The sequence below is a fragment of the Mirounga leonina genome, unplaced genomic scaffold (genome assembly GCF_011800145.1).
Source record: "Mirounga leonina isolate KUSES-001 unplaced genomic scaffold, KU_Mleo_1.0 Mir_224, whole genome shotgun sequence".
Lineage (NCBI taxonomy): Eukaryota > Metazoa > Chordata > Mammalia > Carnivora > Phocidae > Mirounga > Mirounga leonina.
Genome location: NW_023270615.1, coordinates 10,658,994 through 10,670,134, shown reverse-complemented (window position 1 = coordinate 10,670,134; position 11,141 = coordinate 10,658,994). Strand labels below are relative to the sequence as shown.

General features: G+C 42.4%; 1 protein-coding gene across 5 annotated transcripts in view; it reads left to right on the top strand.

Annotated features, from left to right (window-relative positions):
• The first annotated feature begins 7,450 nt into the window (after window positions 1-7,450).
• Window positions 7,451-11,141, top strand: part of LOC118026324 (COBW domain-containing protein 3) — a 53,027-nt gene continuing 49,336 nt past the window's right edge. For 2 of the 5 annotated variants that reach the window (XM_035029103.1, XM_035029102.1), the window contains exon 1: window positions 7,452-7,705. In XM_035029103.1, coding sequence (XP_034884994.1) covers window positions 7,552-7,705 — 154 coding nt within the window. In that variant the 5' untranslated portion in view covers window positions 7,452-7,551. Of the gene's footprint in view, window positions 7,826-11,141 lie in introns of all 5 variants that reach the window. The other 3 variants (XR_004683530.1, XM_035029101.1, XM_035029105.1) reach the window with 3 other exon arrangements.

The following is an 11,141-nucleotide window of genomic DNA, read 5'->3' as shown; positions in this document are numbered from 1 at the left end:
AATATTTTTAAATGAAATGTTAAAAAGTTAAAATGAAGTTTTACCTTTCAGCTTGGAAAATGGCAGTGGATTGATAAGAAATGAATGGTGACGTGATGAGCCAAATTCTACCAAATTCTAATGCTAAGAAAGCAATAAGTAAGAAAATAAGTCAATGTAGAGATGTTTTTAAATGAAGTACTAAAAATAAATATTATTATATTAACTATTCTCTCCTTCTTGTTCCTCCCCTCCTTATAGAGCAGTACTATACATAGTATTCTGTATTTTTTTTTCTATTTAACAACACATCCTTTTAATGACTCTTGTATTTGTCAAAGATAGTATTTTTTTAATTTTAAAATCTTTAAAACCCAAAATCATGACCTGAGCCTAAGTCAGATGCTTAACTGACTGAACCACCCAGGCGCCCCTGAAAGTTAAACTTTTTAAAATAAATAAGATTTATATCAACAACCTTTTTATGAAAGACAAATTATAAAATATCTATCAAAATATTAATTGCACATGCCTTTGACCTAGAAATTCTGCTGAAAGGAATTGTTCTAAAGGTAAGATGTTGGAAACACCCTAACTATCCACCTGTAGGGGTATAGCTAAATAAATTTGGCTCATTCATATGTTGGAATACTATGGTCAGATAAGGCTTTGCATTTTATTTACATATGAAACTGCTAGAAACACCTTTATTTTGAATAGCCTCCAAGAAAAAGTTGGACAAAAAAGAGTGAATGGAGCATTCTGATTAATAAGAGAATCTACACTAAAAGATGGTGGATTTTTTATTAATCACAAGTGTGGTAAATTCATATACAGCTTAATTGAAAACATTTATTTCCCTGTAATCTCTATATCGCATAGATCAATTAAACAATTAAGATTTCCTTCAACAGGGGGCGCCTGGGTGGCTCAGTTGTTTAAGCGACTGCCTTCGGCTCAGGTCATGATCCTGGAGTCCCGGGATCGAGTCCCGCATCGGACTCCCTGCTCGGCGGGGAGTCTGCTTCTCCCCTGACCCTCCTCCCTCTCATGCTCTCTGTCTCTCATTCTGTCTCAAATAAATAAATAAAATCTTTAAAAAAAAAAAAGATTTCCTTCAACAAACATGTTGATAAGGTCATGACATGCTTTAAAGTTAAAGGTTACATTTGGGAGATTAAATAACTTTGAAGTTAACAGTTGACTCACCTGGAGAGCTACTTGCTCTTTTTTAGTAAACATTGACAAGAAAAATTAATACAACAGCAACAGAGCATACTCAGACCTTTGCCCTACCCGGCCATTGTGCTTCTGTGGTCACCGGAACGTAAACATTCACTTTATTATCTTTACTGAGCAACATAATAACCAGAGCAGTACTTTGACTTCTAAAAACTTTGGGGTCCATAAGATTCTGTCTTGCCAAGTTTTGCATGAAATATCATTGTGACCCATACCTGTCTTTTATATTAAGTAAAGCAGAATCAAAATTTTAGGTTTAAAATATTTTATCTGAGGGGCACCTGGGTGGCTCAGTCACTTAAATGTCTGCCTTCGGCTCAGGTCCTGATCCCAGGGTTCTGGGATCGAGCCCCACATCAGGCTCCCTGCTCGGCCTGGAGCCTGCTTCTCCCTCTCCCTCTGCCTGCCGCTCCTCCTGCTTGTGCTCTGTGTGTGTGTCAGATAAATAAAACCTTTTTTAAAAAAATCGGGATTCTGCTGTTATTAAAGCAGGGGGTGGAAAGGGTGTTGGGTAATACACATACCTAATTCAGGGAAGTTCAGATTCTTATACAGGTAAGTTTGGAGGGGTCACTAAAATCAAGGTAGCCTGTAGAAGGAGTAAGTGTGCCGAAGGATGTTGATTTGAAGGAAGTTCCCTAAAAAGATTATGTGGTCGAGGGGCGCCTGGGTGGGTGGCTCAGTCGGTTAAGCGTCTGCCTTCGGCTCAGGTCATGATCCCAGGGTCCTGGGATCGAGCCCCACATCGGACTCCCTGCTCCGTGGGAAGCCTGCTTCTCCCTCTCCCACTCCCCCTGCTTGTGTTCCTTCTCTCACTGTGCCTCTCTGTCAAATAAATAAATAAAATCTTAAAAAAAAAAAAAGATTATGTGGTCGAGATGTAGGTATGGAAGTGGCTTGGTGGCTTTGAGAAGAGGTATTGCCGTGTACTCGGAGTAGTCAACACCGGGACTCCAGGCCAGAACAGAAACAGGAAAATCATAAGAGGAAAGTCAATCGATCTGAAAAGGATTCATGAATCTTTCCTTCGTAGTGAAACCACGGTCCTCACGGAGAGACAGAGCTATGGGACTCAGAAGACACTCGCTTGAAACTGGAAAGACCTGGTTTTTGCTGATCGCACAATATTTTTGTGTTAAGTGCAACTAAACACTCTTTGTAAGAATATGAATGAATAGGAAGAAGAATGAAGAGTGAAGGTATTTTATTTTTGTTTCTGTGTCTTTTACTTACATTGAAGAAATCACACGTAGGTGCCTGTAGATTTTGCCATTTTTCTAAAAGTATAAAAGTTAGAAAGTAGGGCGCCTGGGTGGCTCAGTCGGTTAAGTGACTGCCTTCGGCTCAGGTCATGATCCCCGCGTCCTGGGATCGAGCCCCGCATCGGGCTCCCTGGTCTGCGGGGAGCCTGCTTCTCCCTCTTCTACTCCCCCTGCTTGTGTTCCCTCTCTCGCTGTGTCTCTCTCTGTCAAATAAATAAATAATAAATCTTAAAAAAAAAAAAAAGTTAGAAAGTAAAACTTAAAGCCACAAATGTCACTTTTAAATGTCCATTGTCAAGAGAAGAGGATGCTATTTAGACAGTCTCCTCAACTATGAGATGCTTTATTTGTTTGTTGCTTGTTTACCAACCACAGCTAGGTAGAGGAACTGGGTTAATTCTGAAACCCTGCTTCCTTTCCTCTAAACCAATAGCTGTTGCAGGACACTGATGTGTTCTTTCCTCTGTAGGAAGTCACAAAACGAGAGAAGAAAAACAAAACAAAACAAAAAAAGCAAAACCAAGCCAGCACTATTTTTAGCTTTCCTCTGATTTGGATATAGCGACAGTCCTTAGTTTTTCCCCTGGCAACTCTCCTAACTTTTAAAGGAGTAAAATGAGGCAAAGGGGAGGAGCAGGGAATTGTGCCAAAGATCTTAAGGCAAGGTTATTGTCGTGAAGCTGGGCGGCAGGAATCCAGACGGCCAGAGGGCTTATCTGCTCTGCTCCAATGCAGGAAGGCTCCTCCCATTAGGAAGACTCAGGTGCCGCCTAAATCCGGTCCCTCCGAGACCAGGTATCAGTTTCCTTGGAGAAATAGTTTAAGCTTCTCAGCTTCAGACCTTCCTCTGAATATTCATATGGTGGTAATCGTGGTGCCCAACCCTTTGAGGGCAAGGGGTTGTTGCAATGGTAAGGATTTACAAACTAAGCTGAAAATAGCAAGGATGCTATTAAATAATAGCCGAAAATAAAAAAAAAATAGCAAAGACGATCTGTTTTTGCAAAATATCATTTAATACAGCTTAACAAGGCAGCGCCTGTTAGCTTAGATCTGCAGTTGGTGGACTATGGCTTATCGCCTCTTTTTCTACTGCCTGCAAGCAGAATGAAAAGAACAGTGTTCCATGACATATGAAAATTATATCAAATTCAATTTCAAATCTAATCAATTTTCAAAATTTGCAGAAATTTGTTCTCTCTTATGATGAAAGTACCTACATAATATTCTTGAATTTGGCTGTTGACCTGTAAAACGTAAAATATTTACTACCTGGCCCTTTACAGAATAAGTTTGAAGATCCCTGGTTTGGAAGAACGTGGGATCGAGTGTCAGGTAAATCTGGAATGAGCCCCGGGGCTGCCATTTACTAATTGTATGACCTTGAGCAAGATATTTAACTTTTCAAGGCTTAGTTTCCCTGTCTATAAAATGGGCATACGAATAATATTTATCTTGCCAAGTTAAAGGAGATAATGCATTTGATGTGCGTAACACAATGCCTATCACATGGTAAGGGATCCACACATAGTTATTGCTTTGCCACAAAGCTACTGAAACTAAACAAAATGGCAAAACTGAGGAAATTTTATTTTTTTTATTTTTTTAAAGATTTTTATTTATTTATTTGACAGAAAGAGATACATCGAGAGAGGGAACACAAGCAGGGGGAGTGGGAGAGAGAGTAAGCAGGCTTCCTGCAGAGCAGGGAGCCCGACGTGGGGCTCGATCCCAGGACCCTGAGATCATGACCTGAGCCGAAGGCAGACGTTTAACGACTGCGCCACCCAGGTGCCCCCAAACTGAGGAAATTTTAAAGTTACCTTAGAAAATGCAATAGACTCTACAATATTATGATTAGGATTTTTTTTTTACTTATTTTAAATGGCATTTGGGATTAAACAACAACAACAAAACCTCCCTCAAAATAGAATGGATAAAAGTGGTTAGTCCTATGTTAAGATAGAAGTGAAAACAGTCACACATGTAGGGAGAGCTGAGGTTGCAAGCCATGTATCTGAATATATCAAAACCCTCCCCTCTTCAGACACATGGATACTAAATTTTGAAAAAAGTTAATAAAAGTCAGAAAAGAAAATGGCGGAACTCCACAGAATTCCTGGATAGATATATTGCTGAAGAGTCTTACAGAAACAGACAAAAGAAACTTATTAAGCTGCAATCTTTGTAGTCATGCCTATGTGTGGCTCAGCTGAGAAATCACCACAAATAGGTTCAGACTTAACTGCTCAGAAGGCCAGGGCTTGAAATGGCTGGAGGAAGACCTTGAAGGCAGTGCTTCCCTGCAAATTCACACTGGCAACCCCCCACTTTTAATGCACAGTGAAAACTTTAACACTTTTAAAAAAATAGCAGCTCTGGGGGCGCCCGGGTGGCTCAATCGGTTAAGTGTCTGCCTTCAGCTCAGGTCATGATCTCAGGGTCCTGGAATTGAGCCCCATGTCGGGCTCTCTGCTCAGCAGGGAGTCTGCTTCTCCTTCTCCCTCTCTGTCTCTCTCAAATACATAAATAAATAAATCTTTAAAAAAAATAGCAGCTCTGTTGGAATAAAATTCATATACCATATATATATATTTTTTAAGATTTTATTTATTTATTTGACAGAGAGAGACATAGCGAGAGCAGGAACACAAGCAGGGGGAATGGGAGAGGGAGAAGCAGGCTTCCCGCCGAGCAGGGAGCCCGATGTGGGACTCGATCCCAGGACCCTGGAATCATGACCTGAGCCGAAGGCAGACGCTTAACAACTGAGCCACCCAGGCGCCCCCATATACCATATTATACACCTATTTAAAGTATACGGGGGCACCTGGGTGGCTCAGTTGGCTGAGCGTCTGACTCTTGGTTTCGGTCAGGTCATGATCTCATGGGTGGTGGGATGGAGCCCTGGGTGGGGCTCTGCACTCAGCAAGGAGTCTGCTTGAAGATTCTCTCCCTCTGCCCCTCCTCGCCATGCTCTTTCTCTCTCTCAAATAAATAAATAAATCTTTAAAAAAATAAAGCATCCAATTCAGTGGTTTTTTGTATTTTCACACAGTTGTGCTACCATTACCACAATCGGTTTTAGAACATTGATTTAGAACATTGATGACACCCCCAAAAGGTACACATGAGCAGTCACTCCTCTCAGCCCCCAGTCCCTGGTAACAACTAATCTGCTTTCTGGTTCTATAAGATTTGCCTACTCTAGTACATTTCATGTAAATGGAATCATACAATATGTGGTGTTTTGTGAATGCCTTCTTTCACTTAGCATAATGCTTTTGAGGTTCAGCCATCTTATAGCAGGTACTTCATTCCTGTTTGTTGTGAGATAATTTTCATTGTATGGATGTACCACATTTTGTTTATTCATCCATCAGGTGATGAACATTTGGAGTGCCTTTGTCTTTTGACTGCTGTGATGTGTAAAACTCTATTTGCTCTGACCAAGGCTATACACTGTTACAGCAATATTTGTCAGTCATCTTGACCGAGCTGGCCTTATTGGGCACAGGTTGCTCTTGGTGAGATAAGAGATGTTAGTATAACATTCTGTCAGAACCACGTAAGGGTATCTGCAAGAACGTGTCTGAGCAATGTGTAGGAGAAAGTGGTCAGGGCTGTAACAACTTCTGTTCAGGCAGTAATACAGTGCTGAGGGGTCACTGAATGCTGTCCATAGAGCAAAACCTGGAAATGATTGACAGAAAATGAATGAAGAAATTGCTGTATAGTCATATAACAGAATATAATAAAACACTACCTGTACCTCTGAAACAAAGAATACATTTTCTGTTAAAAAAAAAAAAAAGAAGATATTAGGAAGGGAAAAATGAAGGGGGGAAATTGGGGGAGGAGATGAACCATGAGAGACTATGGACTCTGAGAAACAAACTGAGGGTTCTAGAGGGGAAAGGGGTGGGGGGATGGGTTAGCCTGGTGATAGGTATTAAAGAGGGCACATATTGAATGGAGCACTGGGTGTTATACGCAAACAATGAATCATGGAACACTACATTAAAAACTAATGACGTAATGTATGGTGATTAACTAACATAATAAAATAAATTTTAAAAAAGAATATAATAAAACAGAAGAGTTGAAAATATAGATAACCCCAGGAGATTACATACTGTATGATACTCTTTTTATGTAAATCAAAGACAAAATTAAACAATAAATTGTCTATGCACATATATATTTGATAACACCAAAAAGAAAGGAGGGAATGATCAGTCACCCGAAATCAATTCAGGGTAATTGTTACTATCTTAAGGGAGAGGCAGAGGCAGAAGGTTGGAACAGGGTACTGACTCCACATAGATAGGTATACTTATTGGTAATGTTCTTGGGCTAGGGATGAAGTCAAAGGAGTTCATTATAAACATAAATAGAAAGGAGGGCTACCCATGGATTAATGATGGGAGTGCCATGAACCAAAGAATATGATAAATGAACACAGGTTACCTGAGTCCAAATAAGAAATGAGAAAGAAAAATAAATGAGAGTAGTGCATGTACATTGTAAAAATTTGGATATACATGTAAAATATGTAGTTATAAAAAAGAAAAAATTTTTCACTCGTTATTCCTTCAGGGAGAAAAAGTACAATTAATACAGTAATGTTACAGCTTCCCATTCTTTCCCCTATGAATTAAAAAAAGTTTCTAATGACACTAAAAAATTGTCAGATTGATGAAGTCTGTTCTCTACGGGGGCTGTTTAGGTCAGGCTACCCACTCCTGGCTCCCACCACCCAGGTCTCAATAGGCAAACACAGTGACAGCATCGCGGCTGCAGCCTTAACAGCTCCGCCCAGCTCCGCTCAGGTTCGGAGAACACGCCCCGGGGGTGGGCCCAGCTCCTGTGGGGGCGTGGCTAAGAGACGAGGTCGTTCTCAGCCTCGGCCCAGGTAAGCCGGGCGGGACCGGGAGGCGCCACACGTCGCAGCGTGATGACGTCAAGAACGCGCCCGGCGTGGCGCTTTCGGCGTGCGCAGCTGCGTCTCGGCGTTTTGGTTCGGTCTCCCGAGCCGAGGGTGAGGCGTGCTGTGCCCTTGGCCGGCATGTTAGCGGCTATGGGTGCTGTGGATGAGGAAGAGGAGCCGGCGGAGGAGGACTGTCCTGAATTGGTCCCCATTGAGACGAAGCTAAGAGAGGAGGAGGAAAAGTCTGGGCCCGGCGCTAAGATCCCAGTCACAATTATCACCGGGTATTTAGGTAACTAACCATCCCGGTCAGAAAATGCCGTGAACGCTGGTATCCTGGGATTTTGGGGGCTGCCGGTGCCTCATCACCTTAGGCATCTGGGCCTTCTGGGCGACAGCACATGTCTCTGAGGTAGGGGCTGGGTCACGCGCTTCCCGCCTGGGTTGCTTTTCATCTCGGGGCTCAAGGATGCCCAGACCCCTTGGCGTTAGATTCTCATTTATCGAGGGAGACTGAAAGTTAACCTCGCATTTTGGAGCTGGTTTTGGCTTTGCGCCTGGAGGCTTGGACCCGCCCCCTAATTATCCCTGTGGCCTCTAACAAGTTACCTTACCTTTCTGAAGCTCGTGAGCCTTACTGGAAAGTGCAGGTAGTATCGGTCGCCTGTTTGAGTTTGTTCTCTTACCTGCTAAATGGGGCAGGAAACACCTACCTTTATGTCTGTTACCTTTAAAGGGTGCCCTGTCTGTGCCCGACCCGCAAGGGGCATTCTTTAGTAGCTTCCCCTTCCCCGCGAGCCAGCCTCTTCCAGCTATTCGGGGAGAGGACTCCTATCTCAAACCTTTTTTTGAGGTTTGTTTGCAAAGCACTCTAGGAGAAAGTAGGAATAAAATCCCTACCCTCCCAGACTATTTCTCAAGCCGAGGACGTTCAGGAATGCACATGGACACTTCAATTCATAGGTGTGTAAGCGTGCAATTTCCTGAAGGACAGTTTTCGGGCTAACACTAGAGGGACTTTCTTGGAAAAATCCGAGGAGGAGTATTTTAAGGCCTTACATTTTACTAGAAGGGCTAGAATAGATACAGGACCATATTAAAAGTGTGGGGAAAATTAAATGTAAACAAAGTGAAACGATTTGGGGTTAATGATACCATTCCTAGATGATGCCAGAGACGAGTACAAACTTGGTGCACGTGAGGGCCTTTTACATAAAAATAAGAATTAAATCTCTGGTGTTTTCCTTTTTAGCTTTGTAGTCTTGAGTTTATTCTCCTTTTTCCTCCGGACTGGTTTTATAAGGGAATTTATTTTTGTCGTGTCCCCATTCTCTGGCTTTTCTTTTTAAAATTTTCTCCAACCTCTGTCCATCCTTTTAAGTTGACACTCAGATAGTTTCTATTTTGATGTCCCACAGACATCTCGAACTCGGCAGGTCCAAAACCTCATATGTTACCTTACCCTCCAATCCTCCTGCTCCTGTGATTCCAACCACCTGGAATACTCAAAAGTTTTCTAACTAGTCTTGTGTCATGCTTCCCTTTAATATATTCTCTGTATTTTAGCCCTAATGATCTTTGTAAGTGTCAACTGTGTCACACCCTTCAGTGTTTCCATTTGGGTTGCAGTTCAAATTCCTAAACATGAATCAAAAGGTCCTATATGATCTGGCTCTTGACTGTCTTTGTAGCCTTCAAAACTGTGGTCCAGCCACATTGAATTACTTTTACGTTTAAAAGGTGCCAAGTAGGGGCCCTGGGTGGCTCAGTCGTTAAGCGGCTGCCTTCGGCTCAGGTCATGATCCCGGGGTCCTGGGATCGAGCCCCCGCATCGGGCTCCCTGCTCGGCGGAAAGCCTGCTTCTCCCTCTCCCACTCCCCCTACTTGTGTTCCTCTCTCGCTGTGTCTCTCTGTCAAATAAATAAAATCTTTAAAAAAAAAAAAAATTATAGGGGCGCCTGGGTGGCTCGTCGGTTAAGCGTCTGCCTTCGGCTCAGGTCATGATCCTGGGGTCCTGGGATCGAGCCCCGCATCGGGCTCCCTGCTCGGCGGGAGGCCTGCTTCTCCCTCTCCCACTCCCCCTACTTGTGTTCCTCTCTCGCTGTGTCTCTCTGTCAAATAAATAAAATCTTAAAAAAAAATTTTTTTTAAAGGTGCCAAGTATTTTAGTCCCTAGAATACTTTTCCTTTTTGTTACTCCTCTGCCTAGACCTTTCTTTTTGGTGCTCCCTAACATCTTGTACATGTTCTGTCCACTCTGTAATCCTGTGACATCATTGCTTCTTTACGGTCTGAATTACCTTCCATCTCCCACTCTTAGTCTTTGTAAGCATTGTGAAAGTAGAGACAGTTTGTCTCTGTTTTGTGCACTTTTTGCTAAGGCCCAGCATGAAATCTGGCCCATAGTAGACTTTTGAACGAATAAACTGTGCCTTAAAGTCTTCTGCTTCATAATATGGTTAATTACTAAGTCCTAGTAATTTTATTAGAGGGTCTCTTACGTCCACCTCTGCCTTTCCATTTTCACTGCCACTGCCTAGTGCTGCCCTCCTGTTCAGGGTCTCTTTCTCACGCTTGGACTGGTTCTAAGAATTTCCTCATTGCCCCGCCTCCTTAAGCTCTGTCCCTTTCATTCTATACTTCACACTTTTGTGATGTTGAGCTTTTTAAAGCACTCTAAACACAAGCCTTTCATCCCTTCAACAGCCTTTAAAGGAATATGACCTAGAGGGATGCCTGGGTGGCTCAGTCGGTTAAGCGTCTGTCTTTGGCTCTGGTCATGAACCCAGGGTCCTGGGATCGAGTCCCACATCAGGCTCCCTGCTAGGCAGGGAGTCTGCTTCTCCCTCTGCCTGCAGCTCCCCCTGCTTGTGCCTCTCTCTCGCGCTCTCTGGCAAATAATAAAATCTTAAAAAAAAAAAAAAGGAATATGACCTAAAAATGTGGAAGATATTAATACCCTAATGATCATTAAATCTCTCCTAGTTAAAGGCTAGAAATCTCGTAAATGTACTTCAGAAGTTGTGTGCAAGCTTACATGTGAAAGGTCTTAGCAGCACTGTTTGGGAAAATAAAACACTGGAGATAACCCAAATGCCCACCAACAGAAAAGTAAATAAATGATACAGTTGAACTACACTAATGTGCAGTTTGTTTTTTTTCCTCTTTGAACTTTGGTGTGTATAGTTGTTCATAAGATAAATGCTTTTCTTCTACTTGAGCGGAACATACTAGGTTTAACCTGCCACCTACTGGATAAAGTTAGTGTAGCTTTATGAATTTATCTTTCTAAGTACTGAATGTTGTGTATATTGTTAACATTTTCTACATCCATTCTCCTATTTTGTGTGTGTGTTTTATAGATTGGTAGACCGATACGGTTGACACTTGAACAATGTGGGGGTTAGGGGTGCCACCTTCCTGCATAGTAACTTTGGACTCCCCCAAAACTCAACTACTAATAGCCTACTGTTGACCAGAAGCTTTACTGGTGGGACGTTGCCCCAGGCACAACCAGGAAAGGGTTAAGCGCGGCTGCTCCCGTTGGCCGGGCGGGACGGGGTGCACCCCAGCTCCTTTGAACTCGGGAGCCAAAACCAGTCCCTGGTTAAACTGGTCGGCAGAAGCTTTACTGGTGATATAGTCGATTAACACATATTTTGTATGTTACATGTATTACATACTGTATTCTTACAAAAAAGTAAGCTAGAGAAAAGAAAATGTTATGA